The 22,825-nt window shown below is 33.9% G+C and overlaps 1 protein-coding gene across 2 annotated transcripts; it reads right to left on the reverse strand.

The window, feature by feature from the left end:
• Positions 1-881: 881 nt before the first annotated feature.
• On the reverse strand, positions 882-5,099 carry LOC115984080. 2 transcript variants are annotated; one of them, XM_031106974.1, is made up of 5 exons: positions 4,197-5,099; positions 3,847-4,163; positions 3,000-3,147; positions 2,460-2,553; positions 882-1,333 (listed from the first exon to the last, which is right to left on the reverse strand). In XM_031106974.1, exons 1-5 carry the CDS (start codon positions 5,058-5,060, stop codon positions 1,071-1,073), a joined length of 1,686 nt encoding a protein of 561 aa, XP_030962834.1. In that variant the 5' UTR covers positions 5,061-5,099; the 3' UTR covers positions 882-1,070. The 2 variants fall into 2 exon arrangements, with proteins under 2 accessions (XP_030962834.1, XP_030962833.1); XM_031106973.1 differs by having other exon boundaries at positions 3,847-5,099.
• Between the last annotated feature and the right edge of the window lie 17,726 nt (positions 5,100-22,825).

The following is a 22,825-nucleotide window of genomic DNA, read 5'->3' on the forward strand; positions in this document are numbered from 1 at the left end:
TTTAATGTTTTTTGGTTGGTATTTTTCAACAGCTGAGTTTGGAGAGGGAGGGCCTATGAAGAAAATCCGAAGCAGAAGGCATTGAGAAGTGATAAGGTCATTCACAACTTGCTTGGGTGTTATTGTGTGATTGGGTTTTACGACTTACACACGGGACCATCACATGAATTTAATTAAAGAAAACATTAAGTTCACCAATCACATGTTGATGCTTAATCACGTTGTAGATTTGGGTATCTCTAGACTTTCTCTTACTATAAACAATGAAGAAAAATAAAGATATTTCCGAGTTGGCATTGCGTTGAGCACAACTTTTTCTTTACAAAGTGTTTACTGTTCTGTTTTGTCGTCCTACCTTTCTCCTTGAACGTTCTATTTGGTGCTTTTACAACATGCATATTTTCTTTTGGTGCACTTAAGATTTAAGAATACTAGATGCATGTGAAATGAGTTGATCGTGAAAGTTGGTAGGGCCATATGATTTGGTGTTTATATGAAAAACGATACCTCATCATGTGCAGAAAGACCTCTTTTTGAAGCCTTTCTCATGGAGACTTGGTAATGTCAAGATAATTAGCTTTTTATATAGAGAGGTAATGACAATATATTATTGCTTGAACCTGAGAATAGGAAAGCAACTCATTCATGTGAGTGGAAAAACATAGATGAATCTAGAAAAAGCAAACCCAGTACTTGACCCGCTGCGTCTTTCAGATGCAGGGTTCACAAGTAGAGATGCATGTAGCATTGTTCAATTGGTGTTGGATACTGTAGGCTGAAGCCGATTTGCTAACAGATAATGTTATGGATGAAGTTAACTTGGCAAACGTGGTTGATAATATCCATTATAGGAAACTAGAAGTATGTGAGTTTTCCTTCAAGACCTTCAGGATTTTATTTATGAAACAAATGTAGGAGTTCAAATATTTGGAAACATAGCCGTTTTGCAACATATACAATACTGGGGGAAAAATGCTGAAATTTAATAGGTACTCATCAACGAATGGTGCCCCACTGTTGATCAAATAATGTGGTTTATTCTTGCATTCTTCTGCTTATGCTATGGTGATTCAAGCAGTTAGGGCTCGAGCCACAACCACAATCAGGAAGATCACAACAGAGAGAGCCAAACTATATTTTTCCTCCATCTTCTCCTTGTTTCCTTCTGTGGGATTGTTACTCTTGGGAGGTTGAAATAGCTCGTTCACCAAAGACAGAAATTTCCCAAATTTTGATTTTATTCTATCCCAAATCCACATCAATATACGTGTAAAAAAGCCTGGTTCTTCACTGCCTGGTTCTTCATTAGAAATTAGAGGCCTGACATAATTGACTACATGGATAAAATGAGAATAAGTTAGTTATAGAAATGAGAAATAAATTATTGGAGTATTCATGTTATTGGTTAAGTGATCAAGCCTCACATAGGATAATACCGACTAGAGTGACAAGTGGTAATAAAATTTTGTTGGATTAAACCCTCTACGGTAAGCTTTTGAGTTAAGGTGTTGCTCCAACATGTTATCAAGCCCTCAAAAGAAAGACCCTAAGATGTTACTCTCAACTTCCACAAATCCAAAATCATAATAGCAAGAAAGATTTCTATTTTATCCAAACCCGCACTAAAAAAGAAAAAGAAAAATCCACTGATTGCTCTAGCACTTCTAAAAACCACTGCCAAAGTCTTGAACAACACACACACACAAGTAAAATCCTAAGATCCAATACTCCGAGTTTTGTTGAGGCCTTTCATAAGGGCTTCTTCTTAAATTCATACACTGACCAAGCCTCAAACAATAATTTTCAAACTCTTAAATTTTATAGCAGCAAGGGCACAACTGTTTTGTCTCTTTTGTGGTGTCAAATAACCACAACCATGTTTCTTCCCATAGTTCTATTCCATTCACCTGCTGGATGTTTTCATGCTACAAGTCTACTCCAAAGTTGTATTTTTATTGAAATATATGATAACACCACCACCAACACATAATATCCAAAGGCCATTTAACGGTTGAGATAGTTGGTTCTAGAGAAATGAAACTCCCATGAGAGTGAAAATCACATGCAGAGTTTCTCTAGAAATGAGAGGAGATAGGGATCAAATGGCCTGAATACTCAGGGCCTTTTTATACACCCTTATACCCAATCGGAGAGTTGTAACTTTAGGAACAAACACAACCCTCTGTAGAGTCATATCCATTCACTAGAGAAACTAATTGCATTGGAAGTTATCACCACTCTACTTCTCTAGGAGACAAAGTAGGAAATTTTATACGAGGGAATGCCACCACTGTTGTGGTGTGATTACCCCATCCAATACCAACAGAGATGCATCTAGCCATAAGACAGACAGTATTTTCCAATTGAATGAATCACTTGGCCAAACAAATAAAAGAAAAGAAATTATTTCTTGTGCATCTATTAACACAAACCAAATATGTGATGAGAATAGTGAAAACCTGCGTAGGGTGTCCATTGAAACTCTCGAAGTGACGTGTTCCTCAAAATCACATCCCGAACAGCTTTATCAGATGCTAGAGAAACCACTAGTCTCTGCATTCAAGTTAGATTCCTTAAAGAGACATACATTAGCAGGAAAAGATTCCTACTGTCTGTCCAGAGAAAAGAAAAACAAAACGTACCAATTTTAAGTATTTGAAACCCATTATTTTATTTATATATGGTTTTTTGAATTGGAAAAGAAATTTGCATAGACGAAATGACATTGTCTTTACAGTTGAAAAAAGTAAGAGTCTAAAGATAAAAATAAACATAGATCCAAACAAAACATCGGCAAAGAAGAGGAGGGGATGAATAGAAACAAGGTGTTTGGAACTTTGGTCAGGTACAATCACTTCTGAATGACTCATCTTTGAGCCAATCATGTCAGAAATGCTTTTGGTAAAACAATTTTCAAATTCTAAGATTATCAAAAGGGAGAATTGGACCTTGACCAAGTTTCAAGAATGCTCACATTAAAGTCTAAACCAAGAATTTACCTTAACATCGGGATCTGTTAGCAGCAATCGAAATGCATCACAAAGTCTTCTTAATCCTTGAGATAGCAATAGTTTTGGATCAAAACAATCCAATTTCTGCTCAAGGCATTTCAACTCTGACCCAGAGGAGGATTTCCCAAGCATATAACTGTTTATGAATGCAATCTGATCAGATAAGTATTTTTTACGGAATGTATATTGAGACAGTGTAAAGGATTTATACAAGTAATAAAAGCCAATTATACTTACAATCACCTTGGTATTGTTTTAAAAATTATCCAAGACAAGTTAAACTTGAGAAATAGAAGTTGGTGCTAGAACATAAATGACCTTATCAACTACTGGAATCATTCAAAGTGACATCATGGACACAAATTTTTCCAGCAGAAAATTCAATTTTTAAGAATGCTTCTTTCTGAAGTTCTATCTTGAACAATAAACCATGGTTTTAACTTCTAATAGGAAAGTTGCCCAGATCAGTCTTAATAAAGTTACATGATACTGCTTAAGAATGGAGATACCCTAATTTTGTATTACATACTAATTAAAGAATTAAGCTGAGTCATCAGTCCTGCCCATGTATGAGCTCTCTTATTTTGTAAACTATTTCCAAATTAGCAACCTAAAAATTTAATTTCAATAAGAACTTAAAATAGTCTTCCAAATTGAATCATTTGGACTAAAAACTTTTAACAAAAGGATCACCAAAATAGAGATAAGGCAGTGATATAGTTGATTTTTTTATTAAACTGGCATTAGAATTTAGATGCAGATTTTTCAATGTTAAAATAGAAAACATGCATAATCACAAAAAAAGAAGCATAATTGTACTACTACTTCTACTCACTTTTGGAGGGCAGGAATTGCATTGAGTTCGGGATTTTTCCCGTCATTACTTTCCCAATATTGCTCCTCATTAATATCGGGTCCCTTAAGTTCCGTGCATTCAACAACCTCCACAATCTCCGGAACTGTTGTCCTTGAATGATACGAGTGTCCGTGATCCCAATTAAAATTCTGCAGGGGTTCCATTTCTACACCGTCGATGCCGTGACCGTTTCCATCTCGGTGAGATTGTGCCACTAGAGAGTCGAGAAAAGTGGAGACGGCGGAGTCGAGGTGGAAGTTGTGGCTCTCTAAGAAGAAGAGCGCTTCTTCTCTGGTGGAAGAGGTGATTTCGCAGAATGAGGTGATCAGGTCTTCGTTGTTGTTGTTGGGGTTTCCATCTCGGTGAGATTGTGCCAGTACTAGAGAGTCGCTGGTCTGTGGAGGGACATCCTCCGTCGCTCGCAGCCATTCGCCATAAGGACTCTCCTCCCACACCTTCAGTTTCGTGAACTTGCATGCTTTTGCCTCATGACTAAGGAGGCCACAATGGAAGCACAGACCAGAGAGCCGTTCGTACTTGAAAGCCACCCAAACCTTATCACCTTCCGGACTAAGTACTGGGGCTCCCCCGCGTATCGGCTTGTCTAAGGGCACGTCAACTCTGACCCGGAGAAACCTTGCCTCGCCAGAGGCAATGGCTTTACAATCTACCTCAATGACTCTTCCAATTCTTTGTCCAATATCTATCCCTGCTTCCTTGTTTATCAGATCGAAGGGTAGTCCCCACACTTGCACCCACATCGGAACAGTTTGGAAGTTAACCGAAAAGACCGTCATTCCTTTCTCCCACCTTCGCAGTAATAGGATATGATTATCGAAACTCCAAGGGCCATTGTTAATAACCCACTTCAATTGGCATTCCATCGAGAATTTAAACCGAAACAGTCCGTCCCCAACATCTGTAATTGTTAGATCGTTCCCCTCCATCTTCCATGCAGAGCGTAGATGGTTTTCCGCAGCTCTAAAGTTGATGAGTTCGGTCGTGTGAAACCTTCCTAGCAAACTGAGGGACCACTCTTCTAGAGTTTTCTCGCGATGCTCCGACCGAACCATGATCACCTCATCTTCCTCCGCTGTCAAATCCTCTGTCAAACGTTCTATAAAATCCATGATCACCTCATCTTCCTCCGCTGTCAAATCCCCTGTCAAACGTTCTATAAAATCCGAGTCCATGCTGACAACACAATAATCTGAAAAGGGTAGACAGTAGAGTAGGAGGAAAGAAAAGAAAAAAAAAAAAAAAGGACTCACCCTGTGTGAGAAAGAACAACTACTAGCAAACTTTATAATCGTGACAATAATTGTGACAACTTTCCAGTTTGTCACAATAATAGTAAAATTTAATAAAGTTTCCCACTTTATAAAATATGTTCATAAAAATAAAATTGCTTCAAAGGAGTTTTCTTTTCCTTAATTAAAATTGGGAACTTCAATCAAAATATCATTACTTGTTAAAATTCTTACAAAGAAGGAAAAAAAAGAAAGGGAATTTTGTTTGGATATTCGAATTTCTCAAAAAGAGAATCCTTGGTTCAATTTCCATAAAAACATGAGTTCTTGACTTATCCTTGAGATTAAAATAAATTATCTCACCCAAAAACAAAATTAAGTTAGTGCTTAATTAAATACCAAATATTTGACTTAAATGTTCATCATTTGAAGTGGACAAAATTGTATTTGAGGATTTTACATCTAAAACCTCAATTTAAGAACTACTAATTGGTTTGATCCCCGCCAAGGATACGTAAGCAACCTAAATAAATTCTTAAATGCAACCACAAATAAATAAAAACACATATTCCCTCAAACATGAAAATAAATAAATTTATGTACAAAGGCGATGTGATTGGAATCAAAAGGTCTTTCCTTAAAACAAGAGATTGTAAATGAACTCAAACTTTTTTTTTTTTTTTTTTTGAGGAAATACAGTTAGCTTAAATTGAAAGTCTCTTATTCTAATCGAATTCCACAGTCACTAAAAAAATAACTGCCGTATGCTAAAAAAAACCAATCATCATATAATATGTTTATATCTATCGGATCTTATAGATACAAAAGACAGTTAGATTTAGAATTGATTTTTTTTTTTTTTTTGGCTAAATTCGTTTAAAGCATAATATATATATATATATATATTTAAATGAGCTTTTTAAAAATTGAGTATATAAAAAAATTATTATTAAGTATAATATCTATTAGTATTACTAACATTTTTTTTCTCCAAAAAAAAAAAAAAAAATAGTAATACCAATAAGAATGACTAAAGTGTTCCCACCTTACTTGGACCGACATGTATTACGCAAGTTTTCTCCTTCGGAAGGAATGATAAAGGTGGAAATAGGTTTTAATAACCCACACCTGACTGTATTATATTGTTTAAAATATATTATATACGATTTAGTCATTTCTATACACATGATTTTATAATCTAATTTTTATTCATATTCCTAAAACACTCATCCTCTCTCTTTTAGCACTTTCATCGTCATCCCTCTATTTTTTTCTTGTCTTTGCCTCTTTAGTGTTAAAGTCATCTTTAATAAGGATGACAAATCTTTCTCAAAAAAAAAATAAGGATGTCAAATTATTTCTATTATGCCTCTACCCACCCGCTTCCTTCTCAAAGAAGGAACGTGATGGAGATAAGACACCCATGATCTGATCATGTCTTTTTACTATTAATAATTAATGGTATTTGTATTAATAATCATATCTTGGGGAGTGGAAGTGCTAGTGATACAATGAAATTAATTTCTTTTTTTCTTTTTTTGAGAAAAAAAAATAGGGGTGTTTATGGTTATATTAAACCCCCGGGTAGAGCACACATGCTTAGAGATATGATGCCCACTAACGGACTCCTGTTGGTAGTGGGAATCGAATTTGAGTATGTCAGGCAAAGCGAACAAACCATATCCAGCTGAGCCAAGCCCCCGTTTGCACAATGAAATTAACTTAATATTAAAAAAATGCATAATTTTGGTTAGATTATTTAAAACATATAAAATTACAATATACTCTCTCCTTATGCTTTTTCCCTTTTCAATATTAAATAAATCTTTTTCCCCTCTTTATCAATGCACTTTATCAGCAAACTTGCGAATTAAGTTCTTATATTCTTTCTCAAAAAAGAAAAGACAAAAGTTCTTGTATTGGTCCCCCTCAAAAAAGAAGATGTTCTTATATTGGTCCCATAAGAATATGTCAAACATTAAAATTCAACATCACTAACATTTATACAAGTACACAACCACAGCAAATCAACGTTGTTCTTGTGTTAATGCTTTGCCTTAATCAATTCCATTCAATTAATTCTAAAAAGAAAACAAAAATCCATTCAATTGAATTTGGGATTGGGATTGGGATTGGGATTGGCATTGGCTGAAAGTTGTTAATAAATATACACCATGAATCTATTTTTAGTACCAGTCGAATTTCCTTCTCATCATATTGGCAAGCCACAGTCGTCTCTAGTGTATAGGGAAGTTCTTAAAACCAACAAGTAATTTATAAATTTCTATCCAAAAGAAAAGTTATAAAATCTTTTGGTCTCAAATTAAAAAAGAATTAGGACCATACCTTTCCTTTGTCCAAACTCCAACTCAGGATTTAATCATTTACTTAAAATAGTAATATTTACCGTGAGTGAACATTATTATTACAAATAACTAGTTGCTAATCCGTACGATGCACGGGATAGTTAAATAAAATTGAGTTAAAAATGAAAGAAAAATAAATAATTTAGTTCAAAATAAGGTTCAACTAAAAAATTGGTAAAAAATACTATTAGTTTTTACTTTCTTTGAAACTGAACAAAGTAATGCAAATTCAGAACCAATAACCCAAAACCAAAGAAAAAAATAGAAGAATCTTCATCCTTTAGAGGAAGATGCCCAAGTTTGAAAAACCCCACTAAAGTATTCGATTTGTACCACAATAAGACATAGAAACAATAAATATATCAGTAAGTATATGAAAAATTGACAATTACAATCAAATTCAAAAGTCAAATGGAAGCACATGTCAATCTCACTATCTATAGGACTGTTTCTATAAAGAAAAATGCATATTTTAGTTTACTGTGTAGTATTAGAGAAACAAAAAAGAAAAACTATTCTTGACAATATCTGAGGACCTTTAAACATTCATAAATTATGAACATTCTCTATTAACATAAATAATTTTTATTTCAAAAAATCGCATGCCCAAACCTAAGCCTAAATTAAAACAATATTAGATAAAAGACAATATTAAAAACCCCAGCAACCTGAAACTGAAACAAACCATAATTGAAGAGAATATTAGAAAAAGAAATTAATACCTTTGCTTTGATGAAATTAGAGTCTCTACATTGTGAAAAATTCCACTTCATCTCTGCAAAGAAACTGAATTATTTAAATAAAAAAGAGACAAATTAAAAAAAAAAAATATTAACGAAAATATTTAATAAAAATTGTCACATATCAGTATCCTATTTTCTAAGCCCTAATTTCTGAATTTAAATCTAGAACCAAAGCCAACTGTAATTGTAAAATGAACACAAGCACTCATGTGCAAATACACATACACTAAAAAAGATCCAATGTTTTATGTTTTGGGGTGTATTGTTTTTCTTACTACCTCTGTTTTTGCTTTTAATACACATACACTCACTTTGTGTTAGAAGCTTCCTCTGCCCATTTTAGCACTGCCCCAAATTCTCACCTACATGCTCTATATGCCTTTTTTTTTTTCTTTTTTGCTTTTGCTTTTGCTTCTTTATATTTTAAAGTTTTTGTAACAAATATTCAAGTCATTGGGTTCACACATTATTTCAGCTTATGCATAACTTTAATTTCTCACAAACCAAAAACACAATAAGTAAATAAAGTAAGTAAGATCTGTATTTTCTTCTTTACACGACATTCAAAGCAACCATTAAAATGGTTTGCAAATAACTATCTGAAGAAAAAAAAAATAACCTAACACTCCTTTCACATATTCTTAGAGATTAAAATTACACAGCTTAGGATCTCATCAACTATTATGTTATTTCCAAGTAAAGCAGAATAGATTCACAACAATGGAATTTCCTACCAAAGCAATTCATTTTTATTTCTACTTGAAGAGACAAAAACACAAACCATAATAAGAAATGAATGTGCTAAAATAAGCAACTGGTGACAAATTTTAAATCTATCAGAATTGAACCAAAAGATAGAGCTCCAATTTAAAACCACAGGAATCAAAACAATCATCCACACCACACCATAGCAAAGCAATTCATTGTTATTTCTAATTGAACAAACAATTACAATGTCTGCACCTCTTCTAAGCCTGTCCTACCTGGATTCCAAAAGATAAGTTGCAAAACAATAGGGCTTTGAACATTTACATTCCAAGTTGATTCCAATCGATTAGTGGGCATGGTTGCCTAAGCCAAAAGTACAATTTCACCACAACTAATTGGGTATTAATCCCACCTATAGCTTATTTCATAAATTAAAACCTCCCTTAAGCATAAAAATAAGACATAGAAAAGAAAAACGATAAGAAGGAAAGTATAAAAATAAAAGAACCTAGGAAAAGTACTATGGCTTTGTAAAATACTGACTTTTACATTTTATTTTGGAAGTAAAATGGAATAGTTTGTGGCAAGATACAATGTTTTGGATGAAAGTTGACCCATAATTCTCTAATTTGCCAAAGCACACTCCATTAAACCTGTGAATTACAAGAACAGTGCAGAGATATAGATAAGACTTGAAGAGTCCATATCCGTATCAATTTTCCTGGGCTTTTCTCTCACTTTCTCTCCCTCTCTCTCTGTTTCTCAATTAATCAATTACATCTCTATCAAAGACCTAAACTCTCAAACCAATAATAAAGATTCAATTTTGAATGTGTGTTTATCTTCCTTATAATCTCAAAAACTGAGTTATGTGTTCAAAACGGAGCAGCAAACCATTACTACCAATCCATATAACAAAATGTAATAAGGGAAACAAAAACCATCAAGCAAAAGAAATAAGAATGGAGCACAAAAATAATTGAGATTTAGAGATACCTAAACCGAAGTAGCCACGTTCTATCAATATTTATACACTGTGAGGAGAGGAAGACAGAAAGGAAGGAACTCAAATAGGCTGCCGTTACTGTGAAACCGTAGAGCAGGAAGGTGGTGAGATTTCAACGGTTTCAAATGGTATCAAATTTTCTTGGCCTTCATGATATCAGAATCTTTGTTTTGAGCAGCATGCTAGTATGACATTATATTTTTCAAACTCTTTGTTTTCTCACACAAATCCCTTCAGGGTTCCACGTTATATTTTTCAAACTCTCTATTTTCTTACACAAAACCCTTCAGGGTTCCACCTTCCACGATTTCTATTTTTTTTTTTTTTTTCCTTTAAGCTGAAATGGCCTTGTGTTGGGCTTGATAGTAGAAGTAAATAGATAAGAAGTGGGCTGGGATTTATTATATAGATTTATTATAGGGCTGAGATTTATTATGTGGAGTTACTATTATTTTGAAATTTGTAAAAACTATTTTCAAATTGTAGGACAAATTTAAAAATAAAATAAAAAAAATAAAAAAGAAGAAGAAGATTGGATTGACATGGCCACTGACGTGGTGCAACATGAGCGCAACAACATTAAATACTACACTTCAGCTTCTAGTAATATATAGATATAGATAAGACAAAATAAAAGGAGGGATGGGAAAAAGAAATAAGAAGAAGATCAATTATATTTTAAACCAAATAGTTTATAAATTAGGGGTAATATAAACCTTTTTTTTAAAGAGAATTTCAACCTATAATGTCTGCTTTTGATGATAACTCTTCATTGTTAGACCAATACACTAAGCAGTTTTTTGTGTAGGCTAAGTTTGAACTCCAAATATCTTATTCAATTATTAAAGACTTTACCAATTAAGTTAACTAAAACCCACAAGAGTCATATAAACTTAAATCTCAAACTTCCAAAAATTTCAAATCAAAGCCTATATTTTTAAAAACATGTAAGACTGTAATTTAAAACCTTTGAAGTTATGGGTCCAAATTGGAAATAATAATAATAATAATGTGTAAAATGTAATTTATTTATTATTTACTAAGTCAACCAAACCAAGTTTTAATTGAGTCTTAATTTGTATGGGCTCCAATGCATGCATCAATGTTATTCTGAAGATGGACAACTAAAATTCAATATTTATAATTAAGGATGGAATTGAATTGCCTAGCTTGGCAAAAGAGAGAGTGTGCCCCCATAGACTGTGATTCTGAAAATTGACAACTAAAATTCAATATTGATAATTAGGGATGGAATTGAATTGCCTAGCTTGGCAAAAGAGAGAGTGTGCCACTAGAGATTGTGAGTGATCGTGTGAAGAATCGGTTCATGTATAAGCATTTTCTCTCAAAATCATAATTTTTTGCTTCTAAGTTTTGTTTGATGTGAGAGACTATGTCCCCCACCTATTTGTTTCTATTGGGGCCAACCAGTGTGAACGAGTGGGGTCATGTTGGTGCCTCTCAAAATAATGGTTTGATTAATTATATTTTTCCAATAAATTAAGGGTTTTATATGGAGTTGTCACTTATTTTATTAAAAAGGAAACAAAATAAAGAGAACCATGTGATGCAATGTTATTTATTACATGGATTTCTTTCTTCCCTTATCCTCTTCCATTTTATTTACCTTTCATACTCTCAAACTTTTGGTTTAAGGTTGGTTACTCTCATTGATGCTAACCCTTATTGATTTTCTTGATCCTTCTCAATCTTCCAATATTTTCAATTTCACGCCATCATCAAAGTTGCAATTGTTGAAATCAATGAGACCAACTAAACCTAGTTCTTATACTTGGGTCGACATTCCCGTTGATCTTTGTGGGAATGAGTTCCTACTTCCTTTGATACCCATACATATTTACGCTAAGTGATGGGTTTATGTGCAACTTGAGTTTGACCAATTTGTGATCACCTATACCATAATCATCCTTTTAGAATATATATATTAAAAAAATGAAAGGGCAATATTGTACAATTAAAATAATAATAATAATAATAAAGTTTTAACTAACTAACTAACAACAGCAATGTGTTGAAGTTAAAGACATGAAAATAATAATATGGAAAGTCCAAAATATAAAACCGAAAACCGCTCTACTATAAGATTTTGGTAAAATCTAAAACTATAAATGATTTAGTATGTGACAAAGAAAAAACTTGTCCAGTTGAGATATATATATATATATATATATATATTTTTTATAATATATAGGATAGAATTTCTACTCTAACATAATCTAAGTGCATATGTGTGTAAAGCTCCCTCTTAGAGATTTCAACCCTGGACCTTGCCTCCCACACCCAACAAGCACTTATACTTGTGGAATGACCACTGCACCAAGAGTGCACGGTAGTTGTCCAATTGAAATTTGAAAATTAATTGATTTGTAAATTTGTGAAAGCCCATTAAGGCATTAACACAAATAACAACAGGCTCCCCTTCTCTCCCCATCATCTCATTTCCATTTTTCTCTTTCGTTCTTTCTCATTCATTCACATTCTCCATTTCCTTAAGTCTTGGATAGATCACTTGATTTTAGTGGAATTTCTTAAGTCTTGGAACAACTGGACTTACGTTAATGGTTAAATGTGTACATAGAGGGCTCCTAGACTTCTAATTTTCTAAAAGTGAATGAACAGTAGGATTAGGAAATGGTTCATAAGCAGGCTTAAAGAATATACATGTATTTGTGTAAATATTGAAAAATAGATAGGAAAACAAGTTTGTGAGCTAAACATCCTTGAAAATAAACATGTTTTAAAACACCTTGCCATGCCTATTTTGGGTACACGTTCAATTTGAATATACTTTAATGTTTTTCAGTGGGTGTTTTTCAACGGCTGAGTTTTGGGAGGGAGGGCCTATGAAGAAAATCCAAAGTGGAAGGCATTGAGAAGTGATTAGGTCATTCACAACTTGCTTGGGTTTCATTGTGTGATTGGATTTTAGTACTTACACATGGGACCATCACATGAATTTAATTAAAGCAAACATTAAGTTCACCAATCACAAAGGGATACTTAATCATGTTGTAGATTTGGGTATCTCTAAACTTTCTCTTACTAGAAACAATGAAGAAAAATATAGATTATTCCGAGTTGGCTTTGTGTTGAGCCCAACTTTTTCTTTACAAAGTGTTTACTGTTCTGCTTTGTCGTCCTACCTTTCTCCTTGGACGTTCTATTTGGTGCTTTTATAACATGCATATTTTCTTTTGGAGAACTTGATTTAAGAATACTATATGCATGTGAAATGAGTAGATCGTGAAAGTTGGTAGGGCCACATGATTTGGTGTTTATATGAAAAATGATACCTCTTCATTTGCAGAAAGACCTCTTTTTGAAGCCTTTCTCATAGAGACTTTGTAATGTCACTGGATCACATTGCTTCATAGCACTTCAAAAATTATATATTATATGCTCCATAGAACTTCAAAAAAATTTCAAATTTGTATTACATATTAATTAAAGAATTAAGCTGAGTCATCAGTCCGGCCCATATATGAGCTCTCTTATTTGTAAATTATTTCCAAATAAGCCAAATTAGCAACCTAAAAATTTAATTTCAATAAGAACTTAAAGTAGTCTTCCAAATTGAATCATTAGGACTAAAAACTTTTAACAAAAGATCACCAAAATAGAGATAAGGCAGTGATATAGTTAATTTTTCTTTATTAAACTGGCATTAGAATTTAGATGCAGATTTTTCAATATTACAAAAATAGAAAACGTGCATAATCACAAAAAAGAAGCATAATTGTACTACTACTACTACAGTACTACTTCTACAAAAAATTTCACTTATAAAAAAGATTGCTAAAGAGTTGCTTTATCCTTGTTTCCTATTATTGCTGCCAGTGTTTATGGTTTCCATTACCTTTTTCCACGAGCTAGTAATGTTGCAAGATTTGTCTATCGTTTACGATGCCTTGGGCTTTATCTCAAGTTGTAAGTGGGATGGGGGTTGGTAGGTCTTAAGATCAAATCTTGCTAAGAAACAAGGAGATCAATTGTTGACAAATCTCAATACTTGTTAAGGCTTTCATGAAATGCAGATTAGCTCTTTTATATATAAGATTCAGTTATTTACATGTTACTATTTTGGAATTTTTTTGAAAAGGTTAAGATGTACGTACTAATTTTTTCACATATAACCCCCCCTTCTTCCAAAAAGACCCTGCAGGCTGCAACATTTTTTTTTCGTTGTTGTGTATCTAGCTCATGTTGTAGGAAACATAATTTTCCCCAGTGCATTTATCGTAGTGCAATTCTTTGCTAGAAGTGACTGTTCTGCTTTAAATATTACTTTCCACTTGAACATTTTATAAACCCAGCATAAAGTGATGGGAGCGTAAGAAAAATCTGGATTTTCTGGATACATCCATTTTTCACATGCATTTATAATGATTCTCTATGGAATATGGAATATACAGCAAGTGCACTGACCAGCTTCAATGCCTCCAGGCCGAAGAATTTTCTTCACGTATTCAGAAAATTGCTAGCCAAGGTTCTGCGGCAGATCGCGAACTGATGGGTCCAAAGTTCTGGAAGTCCTGATATCTGGAATTGTAAACTATCTCGCTCCATGAGATAATTTTCCCTGGAAGTGGAAGTGGGCTAAAGTAGAACACTACAGTAAAGGAGGAAACTTCGTGGAACTTCACTGAACTCTCTAAAGTTAGTCACCATTACCGTCCGCTTCTCTATAACATTTTCTATTTTCTCAAAACTGTGAACTGTACAAAAAGTTTTATCTGCGACTAATCGTTTAAGGCTCTTCATCTACTCAACCTGGACATTGTGATCCGCAACCTCAAGGTCCTCTCTTTTCCTCTTATGCAATGCTCATACAAATTATTAGTGGATGTATTAGTCATAAAGTTTCTAGATTCCACTAAGCATTTATGCATGTCACATCATGATAAAATTTCTAGATTCCACTAACCATTTATGCTTGTCACATCATGATAACATCTTGATTCTGAATAGTTTGCCAAAAAGCAATATAAACAGGATTTCAATACTGGCTACCACCTTAGTGCAATGGTCACACATATACACAATGTGAGGTATTTTAGGCATTTAGCCTAATTTTGCAAACAATTTTGTTAGTCGATGGTTTTGCAAACATGTTTGTTAAGTAGTATTTTTGAGTATATGAGACTCGAGATCAATGAAGGAACTCAAGTCTCTTCTTCTTCTCTCTAGATCCGATCCTTTTTCTTTTCTTTAGATCAAGCCCAAATTGGGCATTGGAGGCCGCTTCTCTCTAGATCTGCAGATTTGATCTTTTGGTGCTTCTTTGCGGGGGTTCTCTTTCTTCTTCTCACAGACTTGAGAAGTTATTTAACAAATATGTTTGGTTTTCTTGTCAACTAACAAAATTGTTAGTAAAATCAGGCTAAATGCCAAAAAAACTCCAAAATGTGTAAGAGGAATTATCATCAAATTTCCACTACAATCCTAATCCCAAAAAATAAAAATTTTCTTGGAATTTAATAAAGTGTAAACAAGACTTTACTAATTACCTGTAATTTAATCTTTCTCCCCTTTTTCTTAATGGGGGAGTTAACTACTTTCAGATAGCTCTAATTAAGTTCATCCCATGTGCCGCCTTTAAAGAAACCAAAAAATGCAAAGACTAGAGTAAGGCATTCAAGAATAGCCAGTCGTGGTAGTTAGGATACAAGAAAACGTTGGAATTGTGCTTTTGAGAGCATTGCCCACGCACAAAAACAAATAGTACAAATAAGTTGTTCTATTAATAAGAGGTTTTAGAGCTTTACAACAACCAATTGATTTTAATTTTTTTAATTTTTTTATGAGTGTAGGTGCGAGGAAATCAAAGAAAGCTCAATTAGACAATCCCATTGGAAACCAATTCTGGACTTTACGTGAGAATAGAGCTCCAGACTTCGATTAAAGTTGTCACAGTTACTGTCCACAAGTTCCCTATAGTATAAAATGTAGACCTCTCCTCCCAATTAAAATATTGCATTGTACTCAATGTATCAAAGCCAAAATAAATTCAAATATAAAGGGAAGAAGTTACCTTAAGCCTTTAAATTATTTTGGATAAAGTTTAGCTACAAAATTGATTGTAACCTAAGGTTACAACCCTACTCAATATCTTTTTATTGGAGTTGAATTTTGACAATTGCATCATTGGATTACATCTTCTTCTTATAAACTCCATACTTGCAAAATTTCTAGAAAATTAAAAATTAATAGCTATGTTATCAATTAATTGTTTAAATTGCAAGTTTTTGTAGTTTAAAATTATGCATAAAATATAAGTTTATAGATCAAATAGTAAATAATATTCGATTGACATAAAATTTAACATGTGTATTAAGAGAGTAAAGAACATGTAATTTAACGGTTAGATTTTCAAAATATGTAGTAATTTTTATTTTATTTAGTAAAGTTATAGCTTAAGACTACAACCAATTTTGTAGCTGAACTTTATTCAATTGTTTTTCGAAATCTCTTTCACACTTGCAAATGTTAGCTCACAAAAAATAAAAAATAAAAAATAAAATAACAAAACAAAAACTAAAGGCAAAAAGAAAAAGGAAACAAAAAGAAAAGAAAATTAAAACAAATATGATATAACTTCAGAAGGCTCTATGACTATGAGAGTTTACTTTGCATCCCGATAGGCGGGGACCTCAAGTGACATAGTCTCCTCCTCTGGTATAACTCTTCTTAAGTATGGTTTTAACCTTTGTTTATTTACTTTCAAAATCCTATCATCCCTAGGATCCTCAACTACTACAACTCCATGTTTAAACATTTCACTTATAATCAAAGGGCCATCTCACCTAGGTTTTAGCTTACTTGAGCCCAAATATACATATTTAAGGCCACCAAGCAGTGGCTTAAGCTCCAGCTGTGGTGCCTCTTCACTTGAACGCACGAGCGTTTTTACATTCTTTGGTAGCTCCTCAAAGCAAGACTTCCATCATCATTAACTATCATCATCTGTTGTTCTTCCAAAACTTGTGAGGAATCTACCAAAGAAAAATTTTCAGATACATGAATATCACATTCTAAATCATAAAAACTAACAGAATTATTAAGAAGAGTTCAAGAGAATCAGAAAAACAATTCTTATTAAACTCTTCTTGAACCACCGCCCCAATGAGGTTCACATAAGCACAGTCATTGTCCTCATGTGGTTGTTTAGCCACATGAAATATGTTTAGCTCCAAAGTCATGGAACCAAAAGTGAGTTGCATCCTTCCATTCCTACAATTAATTAAATTATTAGCTATGGCAAGAAAAGGTCTACCCAAAATAATAGGGGTATGGACACTAGAATGTAAAACAAGTTGGTAATCTAGAACAATAAAATCAACTGGATAATAAAATTGTGCAATTTTCACCAACACATCCTCAACAATCCCCCTCGGCTCCCTTATGGAGCAATCAGCCAACTGTAAAGTTCCTGAAGTAGGTTTTAACTCACCAAGTCCAAGTTTTTGATATACACTAAAAGGGATCAATTTAACACTTACCCCAAGATCTAGCAATGCATGCTCCATGATGTAATCTCCAATATTACAAGAGATCGTAGAACAACTTGGATCTTTATACTTTGGTGGGGTCTTATGTTGGATAACTACACTTACCTGTTACGTTAGGAATGCAATCTTCTTCACATGATGCTTCCCTTGATGGTGCATAGGTCCTTAATTACCTTGGAATATTCAGACACTTGCTTGATAACATGCAATAATAAAAAATTTGTCTTGACTTGATGCAAATGCTCTAATATCTCAAATGTGGTGTCCAATTTCCTAGGTAATTTTAAGGCTTGTGGAAACGGTGGAGGTATTGGGTATTGTTCAATGTCATCAGGCCCTAGTGACTCAGTTTCATCCTTCTCTTTTTCAACTAGGGTCTCATTAGATTTCTTAGTTACTAAAGCAAAACTTTTGTCAACCTCTTTTCCACTCCTCAAAATGGTCATAGCTTTTACTTCCTCATGTTTATCCTTAGAGCCAATTTTTAGATTTTGATTGATGAGATTGGGTTGAGTTTGGGAAGGAAGTTTCCCTCTCTTTGTCCCACTCAATGAATTTGTAAGCCTAGTTATATGACTCTTTGTCTCTCTTACCTCTTCATTTAGCCTAGTGAGCATGGATTCAAACTTTTGATTTTTCTCACTTTGCCTTTGAATGAAAGTATTAAGGGCATCTTCCAAGGAAGGTCTAGAAGATGATGATGCATGTGGTGAATTAAAATTCTTTGGAGCAGGAGGATTCAACTAATTGTCATTCTTATAACTCAAATACAGATGGTTTCATATATTTGGATTATAATTGTTAGAATATGAAGAATTATTTGGCCAGTATGAATTAAATGCGTGTACTTGTTCTTCCAGCACATATAAGAATGATGAAAGTGATGCACATTCATTTGTGGCGTGGTTTATCTCATAACAGATTTTACACACCTCCATTGGGTCCTCTCTAAAGGTAGCACTAACACTCTTACTTCCTTTCATTTTGAGTGCCTCTATTTCTTTAGTTAACATGTTGATTTTGGCACTCATGTTATCATCTTCCCTCAACTTGAAAACACTTCCACTAGAAGTGGTAGTGTTAGTTCTGGTCCTATTAGTGGAGTCCATAGGGTTAGGTCCAGTCCATGTGTTAGAGTTTTCAACTATCTCATCAAGATAATCCATTGCATCTTCGAGTTCTTTTTGTAAAAGGTCCCCTCCGCATGAGAGTTGAACAAACTGCTGGTCCCTAGATGTAAGTCCTTCATAAAAATAGCTAACCAACCTCCAATCTTCATACTCATGAGTTGGGTAGAAATTGAAAAGATCTTTGTACCTCTCCCAAGCTTGGTATAAGGTCTCATTTTCTCTTTGGGCAAAACTAACTATCCTTCTTTTTTCTTGTTGGACTTTGTGTGGAGAGAAATGTTTTTTAAAAAACCCTTGAGCCATCTCCCCCTAATTACCTATAAACCTAGGTTTCAAGGTGTAACATTTCTTGCCTTATCCTTAAGAGAAAAGGGAAGAAATGTAACTTAGTAGTCTCAAAAACATTTTGTGCATAGAAACTACTAATTACCTCTTCAAAAGCTCTAACATGGACATAAGGATTTTCATTTTCTTGTCCCTTAAAGTTGGGAAGTATTGCTAATAAACCTTGTTTCACTTCAAAATGTGGTGCATTAGGTGGAAACATGATGCATGAAGGAATAGAATTTTGGGTGGGATGCACTAGTTAATATATAGTTCTTCTTTCTCATCATGATTATTACATGTTTCATCACCCATGATTGATGAAGAAGGTGAAGGTGAAGGTGTGCCAAAAAGATTACCAAAGTAAGTTTCAAAAATTTCTAATCTGCCTATCTTGTTTCTAACCCAAATGCTCATGCAACAATGAATGCACAATCAAATAAAATAAAATTAAAAAAAAAATAAGGGAAAAATGGAACGAAGCTACCAATAGAAGAATTTCCACTAGTTATGCTTTGCTCCAAAAAGATTGCCTTTGAATATGCAGCAGCTCCCCGGAAAACAGCGCCAAAACTACTTGTTCACTTCTAAGTGCTGGAGATCGTATCAATATAATTCTCGAAGTATTAAGGTCGAACCACAACGAGCGGGGTAAATTCAAAGACAATGTAATTAAAAAAAAAATACTTTTTGTGAAGATGAAGAATAATTTTTGCCTTGTAATTGTAAACAAGAATAACAATGATAACTTATTTAAGTTAATAATGTAAATACGGGGTGTTTCCCTATATTGATATGAAATTCTTTGTATTCTAAGGAAATATATATTTCATAATTAATTGTTCTTATACAATTAAATACTTATGATTTAGTTGAACTAAGACAATTCAAAAACGCATGATAACCTAGATTAATAATGTGATTAGAACAGTTTTTAGAAAAAACCGATTCACTTTAAAACTTGATTTCTATTTGAAACTATTATAAATTCATCTAAACAATAAGAAAAATATGATTGAACTTATTGAAAGCATGGAAGAACTAATACATTAAAAGAAATCTAATTAAACAATCAAATATGTTGTTGTCTATAATCTTAGAAAGAATCACATTGAATATTCATACCGTATACAAAAAACATAACCCCTAGCCCTGGCAAAGAGTTTAGGCTGCCAATAAAGAAAGGTGTGGGTTCCTTCTTTGGATGGTTCCCAAGTCCAGTAATGATAGGGGATCCTGGGCATCCAAGGATGGATGGTTGATTGTTGGTTGGATTGGGCTTGGCTCACCGCGACTTTATTGGGCCATTTTACGAATCAATCTGTGCACAAGACATATATCCCACAACACAAATATACATAGATATATGTATTATTGGTTAAATGAGAGATTAAGGAATAGCAAATGAAATGCATAGCAAATAAAGTGACAAAGATCCTCCAAAGAGAGTGGTATTATATTATATTATATTGAGTGTTCAAGTGAATTAGGTCTTGCTTTACTAGGATGTTCCACAAGGCTCAATAAAGTTCAAAAATTATAGACTTGAATAGCTCCACTTGGGATTTCAAGACTAGTGAAGTTTTAATCCCTTTGAATCCAAGTGACTCCTCGAGTGTTTACTCCAAAACCCCTTGCAATGCCTCACTCTTCCCACTATATCTCTAGTAGAAGCTCAATGCTCTCTTCTAGTATTGTTGTGTCTTGAGTGTTTATGTCTAAATGCCCTCTCTTTGCTTTGGTTCATCCCTTTTATAGTGCTGCTTAAAGATTTTTCAAATCAATAGTCCATTCTTTTTATGTGTCCTGGGTACCAGAACCTACTGTTCTATCTAGAGCCTTGGTGGCTGGTCTTTTCCCCTTTTTTCTTCTTATTTCTCTCTTGAGTACTGAAAGCCAAAAGACCACCTACTGACTTTCTTCTTCCAGGAGATCATATCTGAGTAAATCCAGATTCTTCTCTAAGGTCAAAACTCATTCTTCTTCCAAAGCCTTAAAAGGGACACCTTAGAGTTCTGAGACCTTGACATTGGCTTCTCACAGTTTATTCTTTTCCTAAAAATGGGGCAAATTCCATATTGCTAATGGTGTAGTTGAAAAGGCTCCTGACCACCTTTACCCTTGTTTTACCCTTTCTGCCTTGCTCGAGGTCCCTAGGTTCCTTCAACAGGTGTTGACCCCGAAATCATCAAATGTCTCTATCATTATCTTTTGGATCCCAGGAAATCGATGTTGACAAGACCTCCTTCTTCTTTCGTGCTTCTTTAAAATTAGCATGCCATATCTTGTGCTATCCACATCCTGTTTAGCATCTTCCAGCTCTCCTCAAGGACCTGCACTCCTAAGCTGGCATATCCCGTGTAGCCTGGGCCCAGATCCTATTCGTTCCTTATTCTTCCTTTGTTATTGGACTTCCTTGGGTATCATGACTTCTTCATGTTGTTGGGCCAAATCTCCTTCCTCCCTCCTTTTTCTATAGCCCAAGACTTATCTTCCTCTTCCCGTAGGCTGGGTTCCCCTTTTTCATCTTTTAAGGGCCAAACTTTCTTCTTCTTATATATATATATATATATATATATATATATTTTTTTTTTTTCCTTTTCCATGGGCTGCCCTTTCTCATTCCTATGGGCCTAGCTCCTTTTCACATTTTGGCCTCAACAAAAGGAAAATACAAGGTTTTCTTTGCAAAATTCGTTCTCCACAACCTCCCTTCCAAAACCCTAACATAAAAGTGTCCAAAGAAAAATAAAACTTTTACTATTTAATTTTCGTCCAGATTTTCAGCAGCAATTTGTGAATTAATTTCGGCCTTCAAAAATTGTGAATTTCAAAAAACTCAAACTGAAAAGTTGTAGATGTTTAAGTGATGGTTTTAGCTCATCTAGCCTTGAGTCAATTGGATTTTTTAGGAGAGATATATGCCCAAGATACTAATTAGTGCTCAAATATGATTTTTCCTTTTCAGATTTTGCCTCTTTGATTTCTTTTCTTATTTGAAGCTTCCAAATATGATAAATGACCCAAACACTCCAGCTACACCTACTTAGACATTTAAGCTTTGTCCTTTAGCTTATCTTTAATTCTAGTTTGGCCTCCATTCTCTCACAAACTCTTGTAAACTCATTTTTTTACATGATTTTTTGAAAATAGAAAATTACACACAATGAATGACATCTTATTCAAAAAATTATGTAAAGATAAATAATAGGGACTAATGCAAATCAGGGCTTAATTATAGAAATTAAGCATAGTAATAAAGAGATAACGCCTACATAAATATATAACAAGTATATATTTTATGGTGTTATCACCCCCCCCCCAACTTAAATCTTGCTAGTCCCTAGCAATCCACAAAGCACCCATGTACTATATTCTAAGACCTTCATGGGGCTCTTAAACTTAGGAGTAAGAAAAATATGTGTTTCATGAAAATTAAGGGGTGTTGTACTAGTATTTAAAAAATCAAGAACACAGTTAACTACGCTATCCCCAACAACTGGCCAAAAATGCTGATAAAATAGAGGGGGTATGATTTTAGTGGATACATCCGATCAAGAACTTTCTTAACCTCTGCAACAGCAAAATCTCTGGTGAGCATGAGATTCATCTACAGGGTCGCACTTGGTTGTATGGCATTAAGAAACTCCAGACTGATAACAGGTTGAGATGTGGCAAAGAGTTTTTGATAGTAACCTGTGATGATTTTTGCTATCTTGTCCTCATTCTCATGCCATGTATTAGTCTCGTCCATGACACCCAGAATAGTGTCACGTTGCTTACGATTTGAGGCCTTATCATGAAAAAATCTTGTATTTTTGTCACTCTCTTTTAACCAATTTCTAGAGTGTTAGACATCCCCATTGATCTTGCCTCTAAAGCCTGAAGTAATTCTTGTGCCT

This window comes from Quercus lobata, chromosome 4 (genome assembly GCF_001633185.2).
Source record: "Quercus lobata isolate SW786 chromosome 4, ValleyOak3.0 Primary Assembly, whole genome shotgun sequence".
Taxonomy (NCBI): domain Eukaryota; kingdom Viridiplantae; phylum Streptophyta; class Magnoliopsida; order Fagales; family Fagaceae; genus Quercus; species Quercus lobata.

Bases quoted from the DNA above. Each gene is read 5' to 3' on its own strand.
- LOC115984080 (XM_031106973.1), bottom strand. From the start codon at position 5,060: ATGGACTCGGATTTTATAGAACGTTTGACAGGGGATTTGACAGCGGAG. The intron at 3,148-3,846 runs GTGAGTAGAAGT...ATTCATAAACAG, and splicing joins GCAATTCCTGCCCTCCAAAA to TTATATGCTTGGGAAATCCT. The intron at 2,554-2,999 runs GTAAATTCTTGG...ACTTGAATGCAG, and splicing joins TAACAGATCCCGATGTTAAG to AGACTAGTGGTTTCTCTAGC.